General features: G+C 55.9%; 4 protein-coding genes and 1 pseudogene across 5 annotated transcripts in view; 3 read left to right on the top strand and 2 right to left on the bottom strand.

Moving 5' to 3' along the window:
* The window catches only part of LOC146421380 (uncharacterized), a 162,934-nt gene that overhangs the window by 50,675 nt on the left and 94,286 nt on the right, over positions 1-17,973 (bottom strand). The gene's annotated exons all lie outside the window — the stretch shown is intronic.
* LOC146421382 (uncharacterized) overlaps positions 1-17,973 on the bottom strand; it is a 167,982-nt pseudogene that overhangs the window by 67,469 nt on the left and 82,540 nt on the right. The window lies entirely within an intron of this gene.
* LOC146421389 (uncharacterized) overlaps positions 1-17,973 on the top strand; it is a 53,696-nt gene that overhangs the window by 26,366 nt on the left and 9,357 nt on the right. The gene's annotated exons all lie outside the window — the stretch shown is intronic.
* LOC146421390 (uncharacterized) overlaps positions 1-17,973 on the top strand; it is a 43,414-nt gene that overhangs the window by 18,694 nt on the left and 6,747 nt on the right. Inside the window, 2 exon segments of the mRNA XM_085047119.1 lie at positions 940-1,719; positions 10,072-11,036. Of these exon segments, the coding sequence (XP_084903245.1) occupies positions 940-1,719; positions 10,072-11,036 (1,745 nt within the window).
* Positions 5,843-8,550, top strand: LOC146421391 (class II histocompatibility antigen, B-L beta chain-like). The gene is made up of 5 exons (XM_085047553.1): positions 5,843-5,987; positions 6,479-6,748; positions 7,296-7,577; positions 8,209-8,315; positions 8,417-8,550. Exons 1-5 carry the CDS (start codon positions 5,903-5,905, stop codon positions 8,423-8,425), a joined length of 753 nt encoding a protein of 250 aa, XP_084903679.1. The 5' UTR covers positions 5,843-5,902; the 3' UTR covers positions 8,426-8,550.

Raw genomic sequence — 17,973 nt, 5'->3', positions numbered from 1 at the left:
GGAGGAGGAGGAGGAGGGATGAGGAAGGAGCGGGAGAAAGGCCGGAGATCCGAGCAGGAGGAGGAGGCGGGAGGAGGAAGGAGGAGGAGCCGCGGGAGGAGGAAGGAGGAAAGAGGAACAGGAAGAGCAGGAAGAGGTTGGAGAGAGGAAGAGGAGGAGCAGCAGAAGCCGCGCGCAGCTCTTTGTCTGCCGCGGCCCCGGGAGCATCGGCGCCCCGCACGCCGCAGGTGAGGGGGAGGAAGAAGTCGCCCCAAATGTCTCGGGGGTCCCCGAGCGGCGTTTTTTCTGGGCGGGTGTTTGGAGCTCGCAGCTTCCGGGATTGAGCCCCAAATCTCGTTCAGGGTCGCTGGGAGGGTTTGATTGTGCGGGGGGAACGTTTGGATGTGGCGGAAGGGCAAAGCTGAGGCGGCAGTGGGGCTTTGGGGGATATTTTGGGGGCTGCAGGTGGGCACGGCCCGGTGTCGGGGTGGGAGGGGGACATGGGGCATGGGGTCCGGCCGGGAGAGCGGGGGAGGGGAAGGGCGGGAGCCCCGGAGTGGGGTGAGCGGAGAGGGGCGATGGCGGAGCTGGGGGAGCCCCGGCAGGCTGGAGAGGGGGGAGCGTGGCTAAGGGGAAGCCTGGGATCCCTGGAAGCGCGGAGCAGAGAATGAGGGGAGAAGGGACCCCTGGGAGCCCCAAAGCCCCCGGATCATCCCTGAGCGGGACCCTGGAAAATAGGGAAGCCCGGGAGCCACGGGAGCCCCATGAGTGCAGGGAAGGGAGAGCCTGAGGAGGCCAAAGTGCAAAGAGCAGAGAGGGGGAAACGCTGGGAGGGTTTTGAGGTGAATGGTGGTGGTTTGGGGTTTTTATGGACACAAACCCATGGGAGAGTTGCAGAGCTGGAGCTGGGCAGGAGGAACCCCCAGGGCAAGGCGCTGAGCGCTTGTTTTTCCCCCAAAGCAGGATTCGTCATTGCCAAGGCGTGGCCGGATGGAGGAGGAGGAAAAGGCCCGGAGATGCAGCCGGAGCTCGGAGCTGGGGGAGAAGCCTGAGGGCAGAGAGAAGCCCCACAAGTGTGGGGAATGTGGGAAAAGGTTCAGGTGGAGATCTCAGCTGATCCGGCACCAGAGGATCCACACTGGGGAAAAGCCCTATGAGTGTGGGAAGTGTGGGAAGAGCTTCAGCCAGATGTCCAACCTGATCACACACCAGATGATCCACACAGGGGAAAAGCCCTACGAGTGTGGGAAGTGTGGGAAGAGCTTCAGCCGGATGTGCACCCTGATGCGGCACCAGGTGATCCACACTGGGGAAAAGCCCTACGATTGTGGAGAATGTGGGAAGAGCTTTGGGCACAGCTCTGCCCTGTTCAAGCACAAGAAGATCCACACTGGGGAGAGGCCCTATGAGTGTGGGAAGTGTGGGAAGAGGTTTCAGAGGAGCTCCGATCTCCTTCTCCATGAGCGCATTCACACCCAGGAGAGGCCCTTCCGCTGCCCTGACTGTGGGAAGGGCTTCAACCGAAACTCCCACCTCATCACCCACCGGCGCATCCACAGTGGGGAAAAGCCCTACGAGTGTGGGGAGTGTGGGAAGAGCTTCTCCAGGAGCTCTCACTTGACTCAGCACCAACGGAGGCACCAGTGAGGGAAGCCCTGCGAGTGTCCCGAGTGCAGGAAGAGCTTCATTGCTGCTCCAACTCCATCCCCTGTGGGAAGATCTGCAGTGGATGATCCCCAGTGATCCCCGTTTGGCTGAATCCTGGTGACCCCCATTCCAGGTGATCCCCGTCGGCTGATGGGAAGGTATTTTAAATGGTCAAAATTTACTACTTCTCCTCCTCTGAGTTTGTTAGCAATAAATTCAATTCACATGTGCAATTTCCAGCCTGTTTTGTGCACAAAGGTGTTGGATGAGGGATCTCTTAGCCCGGTCCTTGTATCAGCTCAGGAAGCCTTGGTTCCATTTTCTCTCCCCATGGCGGCTGTGCAGGGCAGTGAGAGAGCAGCTCTGCTGGGTGCCTGGCATGGGGCCAGCGTCACCCCACTGCAATGTGCCATGGCCTCGTGTGGCCCTGTGCTCTGGAGCCAGCGCTGCTGTTGCTTTTTCCTTGCTGATGGTTTTCTCTTTTGCAGGAAAGGCTTGTGAAGTGCCCCCGCTGTCCCTGGCATCCCCTGGGCGCCGGCAGCCGCGTCCCTTGGCCTGCTCCCCCTGGGCCGTTGCAGGGCGGCTGGCGGAGGCTGGGAGCTGCCGTGGGGGCCGTGGGGCTGCCCTGGGGGCTGCGTGCCGAGGCGGGGCCGGGAGGTGCGGAGAACTTGGTCGCTGTTTGCAGAGCAATGGCGCCTTGGGCCCGGGCCCGTTGCAGGGCTGTTCCTCATGTGCGGCTTTGGCCTCGGCCAGCCCGGGGGGCACTGAGAGCGCGGGGCTTGGGCTGTGCGCTGTGCAGAGCCCGCGCCACGCTGCCCTTGGCTGGCTGTGCTGTCACTCGGGATTGTCCCAGCGCCATTGCTGCTCGGTGCCAGCGAGCGGGGACAAGGCCGGCGCCGGTGTCGCCCCCAGGCAGGCAGGCAGGCAGGGCTTTAGTGGGGCAGCAGCGGCGCCATGGTGGGAGCGTGTGTGCGGCCCGGGAGCGGCGGCAGCGGGCGGAGCCCGGGGAGGCGGCGGCGGAGCTCGGAGAGGCTGTCCCAGCGCAGGTGGGAGCCGCGCTGCCTTGTGCCGGGGCTCGGGGCTCACTGCGGGCGCATGGAGGGGATGCAGGGGGCGGCAGGGGGGCTGTGGCGGCTTCCTTCTCCCGTCTCCCTCCCTCCCTCCCTCCCTGGCTGTGGCGCCGTGTTGCCGCTGGCCTGAGGCCGCTGAGGGAGCGGCTGCCCGCGGTCTCCTTGCCGCTCCTTAACAACAGGAGGGGGAGAACTGTATTCTGTGGCAAATGAAAATTAATACATTTTAAACCATTTACAGCCACATGCGCTGAAGGGTGAAAAGATAGCAGACCGTATAACCCATTTAGTGAGAAATGCTGCTGATAGTTGGCATGGCGACTCAGTGAGAAAGCCAGAGGGCTCACTTGGAAATCATGGTGAACTTCGGAGATGGTGCTTTGGTTCCTGGATCTGTCAGTCAAGCTGAGAATCACAGCCATAGCAGTTAGCAGCATGTTTCCAAATGTCCTCACAGAAGGCAGAGTCATTGCCTCTTAGAGTGTCTACCTTCCTCAGCCACATGGTAGTGGAAAGACAGAGTATTCAAAGTGATCAACAAATTGATAATCAACAAGAGTCTGCTAAAGGGAATTGCAAACAAGGTTGCAATCTCACTATAAGGCCTTGGCAAGTCACTTGAGACAATTTCGTGTCCACAGAATGGAGAAGGACAAAGAACTGCATGAAAACTGCAGGTGGGGTTATTGTGATGTTCAGGTGCAGGAAACATGACAGCAGAAGTGCAAAATTGTGTTTTTCTGTCCGTCCTGCTCTAGTGCACAGCATTTCTTGGTACATCATTCAAATACACGCAGTACTTTTGTAGTGCTCCCAGAACAGAGCTCTGAACAAGAATTCAAGGCAGAATCTGCTTGTCTGCAAAAAACCCAAATGTTGGTTCAATAGCTAAGCTGGGAAGAAGAGAAGGGTGGCACCTTTCAGTACAGGATAAATTGTGCTTACGAAGAAAACTCTGCTAGGAAGAGGAGTGTGGGAAGGGAAGGGAAGGGAAGGGAAGGGAAGGGAAGGGAAGGGAAGGGAAGAAGGGACTTAAATGTTTTTAAGGTTTATTGGGCTAAATGTTCATGCTTTGGGGTTTCTTTGGGAGTAAATCTTTATATCTTGAAGGGGCTTTTGGCTGAATCTTGATATTGTGGGAGTTTGGAGTCTGTTTCTTTATGTTTGTGGGATATTTGGGAATCTCGGTGGTTAGTGGTTTTTACAGCCACCAAACTGCCAGAGAGTTGCAGAGCTGGAGCTGGGCAGGAGGAACCCCCAGGGCAAGGCGCTGAGCCCTTGTTTTTCCCCCAAAGCAGGATTTGTCATTGCCAAGGCGTGGCCGGATGGAGGAGGAGGAAAAGGCCCGGAGATGCAGCCGGAGCTCGGAGCTGGGGGAGAAGCCTGAGGGCAGAGAGAAAAAAGCTGCCAGGAGCTTCCTGAATGGAGGGAAAGGGGGGATGGGACCTTTAGAAGAGTTGAATTGGGTTTGATCCACCTGGAATTGGGTTTGATCCACCTGGAACTGGAATGGATTTACCTGAAATGGGGTTTTGTCGACCTGGAATTAGGTTGATTCATCCTGGAATTCGGTTGCATCCCACTGGAATTTGGTTTAATCGACCTGGAATTGGGTTGGATCCACCCGGAATTTGGTTGAATCTCTCAGGTATTTGGTTGGTTCATCCTGCAGTTGGGTTGGGTCCAGCTGGAACTGGGTTTGATCCATCTGGAATTCAGTTGGATTTACCTCAAATTGGGTTTGATCCACCTGGAATTGGATTGGATTGAGCTGGAATTTGGTTTAATCTACCTGGAATTTGGTTTGATCCTCCTGGAATTGGGTTGGATCCACCTGGAACTGGATTGGATTCACCTGGAATTCCGTTGGATCAACCTGGAATTGGGTTAAATCCACCTGGAATGAGGTTGAATGCCCTTGGAATTCAGTTGGATTTACCTGGAATTGGGTTTGAGCCACCTGGAGTTGGATTTGATCCACCTGAGATTGGGTTGGATTTACCTGGAATTTGGTATAATCTGCCTAGAACTGGATTTGATCCACCAGGAATTGGGTTGAGTCCACCTGGAATTGGGTTTGAATGGTGTTGGTGCTGCAGTAGAGGCTGGAATTGCCCCAGGATCCTCCTGGAATCGAGTCAGACACACCTGGAATTGGGCTGAATTCCCCTGGAAATGGAGTTTTGGTTATATTCTGTCTGGATGATGGTGTGGGGCAATGGGAATGGGGAATTGTGGGGGGTGAGAGCATAAAAATCCTGGGAAAATGGGGATTTCCACCCAAAATCCTGGGAACAGGGAGGGTTGGGCACTGCCAGAGCCCCAAAATCCTGGGAAAAAGAGGAATTTGAGCATCCTGAGCCTTTCAAAATCCTGGGAAAAGAGGAAATGGGAACTCCCAGTCCCTCAAATCTTCAGTACAGGGGGGTTTGCAATTCCCAGAGTCCCAAAATTCCAGAAATGGATGATTTGGGAAATTCTAGAGCCCCAAAATCCTGAGAACAGGGGGGTTTGGGAGATCCCAGAGCCCCAAAACCGTGGGAAAAGAGGAGTTTGTCCACTGCTGACCCTGAAAATTGCAGAAAAGGGGGTAAAACCCTGAAAAAAGAGGAAGACGGGCCAACGCCCTTCCCAAAAAAATCCCCAAAAAGGGGGATGGACCTTCTGAATCTCCCCGATCCCCTTTTGCCATGGATCCAGGACACCCCAAATGCCAACGCCGCGGCTCCAGGACCCCCCAAAGCCCACCTTGGAGCCCCCAAAGGCCAGGCAGGGTCAGCGCCAGCAGCAGCAGCAGGCAGGGGCAGCTCCGTGCTCCATCCATGGCGCCTCGGGATGTGGCGACACTGGGAAGGGTCGCTGGTGGTCCCAGTGCAGCGGCGGCGAAGTGGGGGGAGTGGGAGTGGGGGCGCAGCGCCCCAAAAGCGGCGGAGCCAATGGGAGGGCGTGTGTGTTGTGTCGTCACCGGTTGCCGGGTAGAGCCTGTGCAAAACGGGCCCCAAACCGGCCCGGCCAATCGGAGCGCGTCCAAAACAACTGCGGCCAATGGCAGCGCGCCCAAAACCACGCCCAGGCAATGGGAGCGCGTCCCAAAACGGCGCCCGGCCAATCAGAGCGCGCGGGGCGGATGATCCCGCCCTGCTCCGGACTGGAGCTCCCAGTGCAGCGGCTGCTGCGGGGCTGGCGGCAGCTGCCCGGCGCTGGCCATGGGGCGAGTGGCGGCAGCTGGGGCCCTACTGGTGGCACTGGTGGTGCTGGGAGCCACCCCGGCTGCGGGCGCGGAGCTGTCGGGTGAGCAGGGGGAGCAGGGAATGCGATGGGAAAGGGGGAAAAGGGGAAAGAAAGGGGTTTGGGAGCCCAAAGCGGAGGGGGAGGAGGAGGGGAAGCCGAAAGGGAGAGCGGGAGGGGCTGAGGGTTGGGGGAAGGTGAGGAAGGGGTGGGAGAGGGTGGGGAAGTGGGGAAAAGGGGAGGGTGGGAGCCCAAAACTCAGCGGGAGGGGGATGGGGATGGGGGGATTGTGGGTAAAAGGGTGGGAAAACAGCAAAAAGAGGGAATGGGACCCCAAAACTGAAGCAGGGAGTGGCTGAAAATGGTGGGGAGTGAGGATGTGAAAGGGGAAATAGGGAGAAGGGTGGGAAAGAGGAAGTGGGAGCGCGGGCAGGAGGGTCCCATGGCGGCCGTGGGGCACAGGGGGTGCGGAGTGGGGATCCGGGGTGACCCCCGGAGCTCTGGGATCGATGGGGGTGCTGGGGGAACCCCTGACCTGTGCCTTGCTCACACAGGGGTCTTCCAGGAGCTTCGTACAAATGAGTGTCACTTCATTAACAGCACGGAGAAGGTGAGGTTCGTGCAGAGGTACATCTACAACCGGGTGGAGTATGTGAGGTTCGACAGCGATGAGGGGAAACACGTGGGGTTCACCCCCTTTGGGGAGAAAGTGGCCCAGGACTGGAACAGCGACCCGGCATGGATGGAGTACCAACGGACTGCAGTGGACACGTACTGCCGGCACAACTACAAGATCTCCACCCCGTTCCTCGTGGAGCGCAGAGGTGAGCGTGGGGCAGAGGTGTCCCCTCAGGCTCTGCCCTGGCAATGACCCTGCAGCCCCTCAAACCCTCCCTGGGAATCACCCAGAGCCCTCAGCCCTCCTTGTGCCAAACCAGGGACTTCTTGTCCTTCTCGGCGGCTTCTGTGTCTCTCCCAGCCCCCCCAGTCTCTCCCAGCCCCCCCAGCGCGTCCATTTCAGCCAAGCGTGAAGATGACGCTTCTCAGATAATCAGAGCGCGAGTCTCTGATGACTCATCAGTTGCCAGGCAGACAAGCAGCGCCGAGTTCTCCGCGCTGGACTTAACCTCGCAGTGCCGCGGAGTTCATTCCCAGTCCCTCCCAGTGCCACCACAGTCACTCCCAGTGTCTCTAATGCCATCCCCAGTCCATTCCCAGTGCACTTGCAGACCTCCACCCTCCATTTCAGTGCCCTCCCAGTGCTCCCAAATCCACTCCCCTCTCCCACTGCCACCCCGCGTCACACCACCCCTCCCAGCTCTCTCCCAGCGCCCCCCCAGCTGATCCCAGTGTCTCCCCTCTCTCTCCCAGTGCCCCCCAGCGTGTCCATCTCGCTGGTGCCCTCGAGCTCCCAGCCCGAGCCCGGCCGCCTGCTGTGCTCCGTGATGGAGTTCTACCCTGCGCAGGTGCAGGTGAGGTGGTTCCAGGGCCAGCAGGAGCTCTCGGAGCAAGTGATGACCACCGACCTGCTCCCCAACGGGGACTGGACCTACCAGCTGCTGGTGCTGCTGGAAACGCCCCCCCGGCACGGGGTCACCTACACCTGCCAGGTGGAGCACGTCAGCCTGGAGCAGCCCCTGAGGTGGCACTGGGGTACGGCCAGAGCCCACAGTGCCGGGGGGAGCGGGGGAGGCACTGGGGGGCTGGCAGGGGGATTGGGCTGTGCTGGGGGGAACTGGGAGGGAGGTGGAGAGAGGCTGGTTTATACTGGGAGAGGGGCTTGGGGGTGTGGGAGGGCTGGGAAGGGGTTGGAAGGATGTTGGGGAGGGTGGGATGAGGTTCTGGGGGTGCTGGTGGGCACTGGGAGGGAGTTTGGGGGTGCTGGGGGGAACTGGGAGGGAGTTTGGGGGTGCTGGGGGGAACTGGGAGGGAGTTGGAGTGAGGCTGGAGGGGCTGGAAGGAGATTGGGGATGGAAAAGCAAAGGTTGGAATGAGGTTGGTTGTGCTGGGAAGAGACTGGGAGGGACCTTGGTGAGTCCTGGTGGGGCTGGGAAGGGACTGGGAGAGGGTTTGGGGGTCCTGGGGCGGTGGGGGCAACTGGGAGGGGTTGTGGGGTGCTGAGAGGGACGGGAGGGGCTTTGGTGTGTCCTGGGGAGGCTGGGAATGGATCGGGAGGAGGTTTCAGGGGCTGCTGGGTGGGCTGGGGGCGACTGGGAGGGTGCTTGGAGGGGCTTGGGGTGTCGCTGAGAGGTTTTTGGGGGTCCTGAGCCCTGCTGACCCCCAGAGATGCCGCCGGACGCTGCCCGCAGCAAGATGCTGACGGGGATCGGGGGCTTCGTGTTGGGCTTCGTCTTCCTGGCGCTGGGGCTCGGCTTCTACCTGCGCAAGAAGGTGAGGGGGGGTCCCGGGGGTCGTGTCCCCCCTGCCCCGGAGCGGCTGTGCTCCCCCCGGGGCCCCCCAGCCCGGTGTCACCCCCCTTTCTCTGCCCACAGAGCTCCTGAGCCGCCGCCGGCCGCAGCCCCTCCCCGTGGCCTCGGGCCCGGCCGGGACCCCCCGCTCTGTCCCCGCGCTGATTTTGGGGGGTCGTGTGTCCCCCCAGCCCTGCTGTCACTCTGAACCCGCCCGGCTGCTCCCAGTGCTCCCAATAAAGCTTCCCAGTTGGCTCCGGTCGCGTTTCTTGGGGGGCACTGGGGAGGGACTTGGGGGGACCCCGCGGTGGGGCTGTGACTGGGGGGCAGACCTGACCCCGGGATGGATCGGGAATGGGGACCCCGTGTGTCCCCAAGTGTCACCCCGCTCTGGGGGCCTTGGGAGGCAGCTGAACCCCGACACGGCACACAGCGAACCCCAAAAAAGGCGCTGACACCCCCTGAGCCCCCCAGAACCTCCAAACCCCCTAGAAAAACAGCCCCGAAAAACAGCCCCGCGAAAATGAGCCAATGGGAGAAGGCGCTGAGCGATTCTGATCCAATCCGAGCTCGCGGCGCTGATGACTCTCCAGTTGCCAGGCAGACCCGCAGCGCCCAGCGCTCCCCACCCCAACCCCACCTGCGCCCCCCCCTCGCCCCCAGCGCTTCCCGCCAGCCCAATTTGGGGAGGGGGCGCCTGGGGGGCGCCCAGGCCTGGCCCGGAGCCCAGCGCTGCCCCAGCCCGACCTGCCCCGGCTCCTCCCGCGGCATGCGACGGCGTGGGGAAAAGGGGGGGAAAGGGTGGGCGCTGGGCTTGGGGGGAGGAGGAGGAGGAGGGATGAGGAAGGAGCGGGAGAAAGGCCGGAGATCCGAGCAGGAGGAGGAGGCGGGAGGAAGAAGGAGGAGAGAGGAAGAGGAGGAACAGGAAGAGGAGGAGAGAGGAAGAGGAGGAGCAGCAGAAGCCGCGCGCAGCTCTTTGTCTGCCGCGGCCCCGGGAGCATCGGCGCCCCGCACGCCGCAGGTGAGGGGGAGGAGGAAGTCGCCCCAAATGTCTCGGGGGTCCCCGAGCGGCGTTTTTCTGGGCGGGTGTTTGGAGCTCGCAGCTTGCGGGATTGAGCCCCAAATCTCGTTCAGGGTCGCTGGGAGGGTTTGATTGTGCGGGGGGAACGTTTGGATGTGGCGGAAGGGCAAAGCTGAGGCGGCAGTGGGGCTTTGGGGGATATTTTGGGGGCTGCAGGTGGGCACGGCCCGGTGTCGGGGTGGGAGGGGGACATGGGGCATGGGGTGCCCCCGGGAGAGCGGTGGAGGGGAAGGGTGGGAGCCCCGGAGTGGGGTGAGCGGAGAGGGGCGATGGCGGAGCTGGGGGAGCCCCGGCAGGCTGGAGAGGGGGGAGCGTGGATAAGGGGGAAGCCTGGGATCCCTGGAAGCGCGGAGCAGAGAATGAGGGGAGAAGGGACCCCTGGGACCCCCAAAGCCCCCGGATCATCCCTAAGCAGGACCCTGGAAAATAGGGAAGCCCGGGAGCCACGGGAGCCCCATGAGTGCAGGGAAGGGAGAGCCTGAGGAGGCCAAAGTGCAAAGAGCAGAGAGGGGGAAATGCTGTGAGGGTTTTGAGGTGAATGATGGTGGTTTGGGGTTTTTATGGACACAAACCCCTGGGAGAGTTGCAGAGCTGGAGCTGGGCAGGAGGAACCCCCAGGGCAAGGCGCTGAGCCCTTGTTTTTGCCCCAAAGCAGGATTTGTCATTGCCAAGGCGTGGCCGGATGGAGGAGGAGGAAAAGGCCCGGAGATGCAGCCGGAGCTCGGAGCTGGGGGAGAAGCCTGAGGGCAGAGAGAAGCCCCACAAGTGTGGGGAATGTGGGAAAAGCTTCAGGTGGAGATGTCAGCTGATCGTGCACCAGATGATCCACACTGGGGAAAAGCCCTATGAGTGTGGGAAGTGTGGGAAGAGCTTCAGCCGGATGTCCACCCTGATGCGGCACCAGGTGACCCACACTGGGGAAAAGCCCTACGATTGTGTGGAATGTGGGAAGAGCTTCAGCGACAGCTCCTCGCTGATCAAGCACAAGAAAATCCACACTGGGGAAAAGCCCTTTGGTTGTGGGAATTGTGGGAAGAGCTTCAGCCAGATGTCACATTTGATCACACACCAGAGGATCCACACTGGCAAAAAGCCCTACGAGTGTGGGAAGTGTGGGAAGAGCTTCAGCCGGATGTGCACCCTGATCACACACCAGGTGACCCACACTGGGGAAAAGCCCTATGATTGCCAGGAATGTGGGAAGAGCTTCAGCCACAGCTCCGCGCTGATCACGCACCAGAGGATCCACACTGGGGAAAAGCCCTATGAGTGTGGGAAGTGTAGGAAAAGCTTCAGGCACAGATCTTACCTGATGCGGCACCAGATGATCCACACTGGGGAAAAGCCCTATGATTGCCAGGAATGTGGGAAGAGCTTCAGGAGCAACTCCAACCTGATGCAGCACAAAAGGATCCACACTGGGGAGAGGCCCTATGAGTGTCCCACGTGTGGGAAGAGGTTTCAGACCAGCTCCAATCTCCTCGTCCATGAGCGCATTCACACCCAGGAGAGGCCCTTCCGCTGCCCTGACTGTGGGAAGGGCTTCAAGCAAAACTCCAACCTCATCACCCACCGGCGCATCCTGTCTTGGATTGATGATATGATAATCCTTTATCCCCTATCGTTGGCTTATATGCCCAAGAAAGAAAAAAAAAAATGTGTGGTCCTGTCTCTTTAACTGCACCCAGCCGCAGAGAGAAACGCGGGTTTTTTTGAAAACATTTTCCCCAAGCCTCGCTCCGGGGGAGGATTCGTCGCTCGGCAGAGACTGCGTGCTGGACGGGGGTCGGAGTGAGCTCTGCTCCCGTTTTTTCCATTCTTCTTCTTTTTTCCTCGTTTGGACCCCTTCTCTTCGATCTGCTTTGCCACCCGGAGACCCAGGAGGGCCAGAGGACAGCAGAGCTCTCCAGGGAGCTCCACCCGGCCCCGGGTGGGGGGCGAGGAGGAGAGGGACTGCGTCTGAGAAAAGGACTTTTTATTCAGGTTGAATAACTGCCTTTCACCTTGTTTTCCCCTTCCCCTGTGCCTTGTAGGGCACTCTGCGTGGTTTTGTTAAATAAATAGTTTTTTCTTCACTTCCATCTAAGAGGTTCTGTTGTGGGTGGGGGAGGGGGTGTCGGGGCCCTTCGCTCTCGGAGGAGAGAGAGTCTTATCATTAACCCGGGACATATTTGGCGCCCAACGTGGGGCCTTGATTACTTGTTCTACACCTTTTGTGGGGTTAGAGAAAGTGAAGAAAAAAACCTAATAATTGCATTCTGGTTTTAATCGCTTGGTATTGAATTACAGCCATCAGTAGTCACTATGCTGTTTGATGGGAGGTTGTTTGATGTAATACTGTCTGTTTGGCACATAGGTTTGTTTCCCTACCAACAGGTAGGGGCAATCCTGTCCCTAATGTATAATTTCCACCAATCAGGGACACGACTCCGGCTTGTTATAGTAATGTGTGTGATACTGACGATCTGTAAGAAGGTATGGGAAACAGTTAAAGATGTACATGCTCTGTTAGTTTCCTCCTCTAGTTTTAGTAACCTGTTTTGGAGTTTTGTTAGTAATATTACCCAACCTGTTAGAGAAGTAGAGGGTGAAGCTTCGTGGCTCCTCACCCATCTCTTTCCCTTTAAATCTGGTATATCAGCTTTTGAGAATATTCAGTTTCCCCTGGATGTTAAAGAGACCATTAACTTGGTAGTACAGGTGCTTTACCTAGGAGTTTCCGTGTATATGATGTTCAGTGTTACCAGAATGAGGGCTGAGAAGTCCAGAGGGGCTGAGCAGGAGCAGGCACCTAATCCAGATGTGAGGAAATTTGAATGGTGTGGAGTATGGGAGGACATAGGTAAAACTTTAAAGAAATTCTCTGATCCAATAGACTGGGAATTTCCCCCTGGACAAATCCCAAGACCAGCTGAGGTAGGGAAGTATCTGAAAGAGAAGTGCAGAGACAACTGCAGTGCAATATGTTGGGCCCTGGCATATGCTTATCGTACACTGTCAGATATTATAGAACAGGAAGTAAGGGAGCCTAAGCCAATGGCAGTTGCTCCTATTACAAGGAGCAGGAAAGCCCAATTTAAGACTGATCGCCCAGATGACAGTGGGGAGGGACCCTCAAGGCCAGCAACTGAGTCAGAGGTCATTGTTGAATCCATGAATGTGAGAGACCTTCACAGCCTAAGAAAAGATTATGTCCAACGAGATGATGAATCTGTGATTAGTTGGTTAGTCCGTCTTTGGGATGCTGCAGGCGATGTTACACTTCTAGATGCTACTGAGGCAAGGCATTTAGGGACTGTGTCACGTGACCCAGATATCAACCAAACTATACGAGATGGGCCTGACTGCAGCAGCCTCTGGAGACGAGCTATCAGAGCTGCGAGAGACAGATACCTACATCCCGACGATCTCTATTCGCAACAAACCCAGTGGAGAACCATAGAACAAGGGATTCAACGCTTGAGAGAAATGGCAGTGGTAGAAATTGTCTTCCCAGAGGACATAGCAAACCCAGATCCGATTATAGACCCAGATAGGATAGAATGTACACCTGTGATGTGGCGGAAACTCCTAAAGCTTGGGCCATCAGGGTATGCTTCTTCTTTAGCCATTATGAAGCAAGATGACGGGCATGAGACTGTGCGTGATATGACAAGGAAACTCCGAGCGTATGCAGATGTTGTGCATAGCCCAATGAATGCAAGAATCTCAGCTGTGGAAACAAATCTGCAGAAACTAGAAAATAAGATAGAGAAGAATCATGAGAAACTCAGTAAAGAGATTAAAGACAGCCTTCTCCAAATCTCAGCAGTACAGACCAGAGGTTCTGCTTCCCCACGCAGACGCTCCTCAGCTATGAGAACTGGATATATCCCTCGACATGAGTTGTGGTATTTCCTGTGTGACAGTGGAGAAAACATGAACAGGTGGGATGGACAACCCACTGCTGTCCTGGCACGACGAGTGCGTGAATTGAAGGAGGGCAAGACTCAGAGAAGGAACTCCACCAGAAGGGAAGTAGCTCTACTCAATATGTCTGATTCCGTTGAAGGAACCTCTAACACAAATACCCACCATGTTTAGAGGGGCCCTGCCTCTAGCCAGGTAGAGGCCAGGGAAAACCGAATTTTTTGGACAGTGTGGATTCGGTGGCCTGGCACATCAGAGCCACAAGAATACGAGGCTTTAGTTGACACTGGTGCACAATGCACGATAATCCCATCGAGACATGTGGGGACAGAACCTATTTCTATTTCCGGCGTTACAGGAGGATCACAAGACTTGACCCTCGTGAAAGCTGAGGTGAGCCTGACTGGAAGAGAGTGGAAAGAACATTCCATTGTGACTGGCCCAGAGGCTCCATGTATTTTGGGTATAGACTTCCTTCGAAATGGATATTTCAAAGACCCAAAGGGACTCAAGTGGGCATTTGGGATAGCTGCTGTGGAGACAGAGGGCATAAAACAATTGAACACCTTGCCTGGACTGTCAGAGAACCCATCTGCAGTAGGACTCCTGAAAGGGGACGAGCAACAAGTACCAATTGCAACCTCGATTGTGCACCGCCGACAGTACCGGACAACTCGTGATGCCGTGATTCCCATTCACAAACTAATCCGTGAGCTGGAGAGCCAGGGGGTGGTCAGCAGGACCCATTCATCCTTTAACAGCCCCATCTGGCCTGTGCGAAAATCTGAAGGAGAATGGAGATTGACTGTGGACTATCGTGCCTTGAATGAGGTGACTCCACCTCTGAGTGCTGCTGTGCCAGACATGCTGGAGCTCCAGTATGAGCTAGAGTCCAAGGCAGCAAAGTGGTATGCTACTATTGACATTGCAAGTGCATTTTTCTCCATTCCTCTGGCAGCAGAGTGCAGACCTCAGTTTGCTTTCACCTGGAGGGGCGTGCAGTACACCTGGAACCGATTGCCCCAGGGGTGGAAACACAGTCCCACCATCTGCCATGGACTGATCCAGGCTGCACTAGAAAAGGGTGGGGCTCCAGAACATGTGCAATACATTGATGACATCATTGTGTGGGGGGACACAGCAGAAGAAGTATTTGAGAAAGGAAAGGAAGTAATCCAGATTCTCCTGGAAGCCGGTTTCGCTATAAAAAAGAGCAAAGTCAAAGGGCCTGCCAAAGAGATCCAGTTCCTAGGAGTGAAGTGGCAAGATGGACGGCGTCAGATTCCTACTGAGGTTATCAATAAAATCATCACAATGTCCCCCCAACCAACAAGAAGGAGACGCAAGCTTTCCTAGGTGCCATAGGCTTTTGGAGAATGCACATCCCTGAGTACAGCCAGATCGTGAGTCCTCTCTACCTCATAACCCGCAAGAAGAACGATTTCCAGTGGGGCCCTGAACAGCAGCAAGCCTTCACCCAGATCAAGCAGGAGATTGCTCATGCAGTAGCCCTTGGCCCAGTCAGGACAGGGCCAGAAGTAAAGAATGTGCTTTACTCTGCAGCTGGGAGCCATGGCCTGTCCTGGAGCCTTTGGCAGAAGGTGCCTGGTGTGACCCGAGGTCGACCACTGGGATTTTGGAGCCGAAGTTACAGAGGGTCTGAAGCCAACTACACCCCAACAGAGAAAGAAATCCTAGCAGCATATGAAGGAGTCCAAGCTGCCTCAGAGGTAATTGGCACAGAAGCACAACTCCTCCTGGCACCTCGACTACCGGTGCTGGGGTGGATGTTTAAAGCAGAGGTTCCCTCTACTCATCATGCCACCAATGGCACATGGAGCAAATGGATTGCCCTTATCACACAGTGCGCCTGTATGGGAAATCTGAATCGCCCTGGGATTTTGGAAATAATTACAAATTGGCCTGAAGGTGAAAATTTTAGTCTGATTGAGGAAGAGGAGCTGGAACAGGTGACCCGTGCAGAGGAAGCCCCACCATACAACCAACTGCCAGCAGACGAAACACGCTACGCTCTTTTCACTGATGGTTCCTGTCGTCTTGTAGGGACAAAACGAAAATGGAAAGCAGCTGTGTGGAGCCCCACACGACGGGTTGCAGAAGCTAGGGAAGAAGAGGGAGGATCGAGCCAATTCGCTGAGCTCAAAGCCGTTCAGTTAGCCCTGGACATTGCTGAAAGAGAGAAATGGCCAAAGCTCTACCTTTATACTGATTCATGGATGGTAGCCAATGCTCTGTGGGGTTGGCTGGAAAAGTGGAAGAAGGCTGGTTGGCAGCGTAGGGGAAAACCAATTTGGGCAGCTGAAGAGTGGAAAGACATCGCTAGTCGGGCAGAGAGACTACCTGTGAAGGTCCGCCATGTAGACGCCCATGTCCCCAAGAGTCGAGCTAATGAGGAACACCGAAACAACGAACAGGTAGATCAGGCTGCAAAGATAAAGGTGTCCCAGGTAGACTTGGATTAGCAGCATAAAGGAGATTTATTCCTAGCTCGATGGGCCCATGATGCCTCAGGCCATCAGGGCAGAGATGCCACCTATAAGTGGGCACGAGACCGAGGGGTGGATCTAACCATGGACTGCATCTCTCAAGTTATCCATGACTGTGAAACATGTGCTGCCATCAAGCAAGCCTAGCGGGTGAAACCCCTGTGGTATGGTGGAAGGTGGTCAAAATATAAGTATGGAGAGGCCTGGCAGATTGATTACATCACACTGCCTCAAACCCGCCATGGCAAGCGCTATGTGCTCACAATGGTAGAAGCCACCACTGGGTGGCTGGAAACCTACCCTGTGCCTCATGCCACTGCTCGTAACACCATCCTGGGCCTTGAGAACCAAGTCCTGTGGAGGCATGGTACCCCTGAGAGAATTGAGTCAGATAACGGAACTCATTTTAAAAATAGCCTCATAAACAACTGGGCTAGAGACCATGGCATTGAGTGGGTGTACCACATTCCCTATCATGCACCAGCAGCTGGCAAAGTGGAACGGTATAATGGATTGTTAAAAACCACCCTAAAGGCATTGGGTGGGGGAACTTATAAGAATTGGGAGCGACATTTAGCAGAGGCCACCTGGTTAGTCAATACCCGAGGCTCCATCAACCGAGCAGGTCCTGCCCAATCTGAGCTTCTACATACAGTGGATGGAGATAAGGTCCCAGCAGTACATGCCAGAGGCTTGTTAGGGAAAACTGTCTGGATTGATTCTGCCTCACATAAAGACAAACCCATCCGTGGGGTTGTCTTTGCTCAGGGACCAGGGTGTACTTGGTGGATAATGCAGGAAGATGGAAAAACACAATGTGTCCCTCAGGGAAATTTAATTTTGGGTGAAGGCCACATGTAAGGTTGGGATGGCAACATACCACCGTTCACCGTTCGTGACATTATTTGTACATAGTTATGTGTATATATGTATATATGTATATATGTATATATGTATATATGTATATATGTATATATGTATATATGTATGTGTGTATGTATGTATATATGTGTATATATATATGTGTGTGTTTGAAGTTGGAAGATGTTAGGGTGGGCCTTAAGCCAACGCTATGGAATAAGGGGTGGAATGTCTTGGATTGATGATATGATAATCCTTTATCCCCTATCGTTGGCTTATATGCCCAAGAAAGAAAAAAAAAAATGTGTGGTCCTGTCTCTTTAACTGCACCCAGCCGCAGAGAGAAACGCGGGTTTTTTTGAAAACATTTTCCCCAAGCCTCGCTCCGGGGGAGGATTCGTCGCTCGGCAGAGACTGCATGCTGGACGGGGGTCGGAGTGAGCTCTGTTCCCGTTTTTTCCATTCTTCTTCTTTTTCCCTCGTTTGGACCCCTTCTCTTCGATCTGCTTTGCCACCCGGAGACCCAGGAGGGCCAGAGGACAGCAGAGCTCTCCAGGGAGCTCCACCCGGCCCCGGGTGGGGGGCGAGGAGGAGAGGGACTGCGTCTGAGAAAAGGACTTTTTATTCAGGTTGAATAACTGCCTTTCACCTTGTTTTTCCCTTTCCCTGTGCCTTGTAGGGCACTCTGCGTGGTTTTGTTAAATAAATAGTTTTTTCTTCACTTTCATCTGAGAGGTTCTGTTGTGGGTGGGGGAGGGGGTGTCGGGGCCCTTCGCTCTCGGAGGAGAGAGTCTTATCATTAACCCGGGACACATCCACACTGGGGAAAAGCCCTATGAGTGTGGGGAGTGTGGGAAGAGCTTCTCCAGAAGGTCTCTCTTGACTCAGCACCAACGGAGGCACCAGTGAGAGAAGCCCTGCGAGTGTCCCGAGTGCAGGAAGAGCTTCATTGCTGCTCCAACTCCATCCCCAGTGGGAAGATCTGCAGTGGATGATCCCCAGTGACCCCCGTTGGGCAGAATCCTGGTGACCCCCATTCCTGGTGATCCCTGTTATTTGAGAAGAAGTTGTTTTATATGGTCAAAGTTTCCTTCTTCTCCTATTCTGAGTTTGTTAGCAATAAATTCAATTCACATATGCAATTTCCAGCCTGTTTTGTGCGCAAAGGTGTTTGATGAGGGATCTCTTAGCCAGGTCCTTCTATCAGCTCAGGAAGCCTTGGCTCAATTTTCTCTCCCCATGGCGGCTGTGCAGGGCAGTGAGAGAGCAGCTCTGCTGGGCGC

The sequence above is a fragment of the Lichenostomus cassidix genome, unplaced genomic scaffold (genome assembly GCF_008360975.1).
Source record: "Lichenostomus cassidix isolate B80296 unplaced genomic scaffold, HeHo_3.0 HiC_scaffold_33, whole genome shotgun sequence".
Lineage (NCBI taxonomy): Eukaryota > Metazoa > Chordata > Aves > Passeriformes > Meliphagidae > Lichenostomus > Lichenostomus cassidix.
Note: the sequence above shows the minus strand (reverse complement) of the source record. Positions and strands in the feature narration are given on the sequence as shown.

What these genes read in the sequence shown, in the direction of transcription:
- LOC146421391 (XM_085047553.1), top strand. Translation starts at nt 5,903, where the DNA reads ATGGGGCGAGTGGCGGCAGCTGGGGCCCTACTGGTGGCACTGGTGGTG. An exon ending in TGCGGGCGCGGAGCTGTCGG is followed by an intron (nt 5,988 to 6,478) that starts GTGAGCAGGGGG and finishes TTGCTCACACAG; the next exon opens with GGGTCTTCCAGGAGCTTCGT. An exon ending in GCCCCTGAGGTGGCACTGGG is followed by an intron (nt 7,578 to 8,208) that starts GTACGGCCAGAG and finishes GCTGACCCCCAG; the next exon opens with AGATGCCGCCGGACGCTGCC.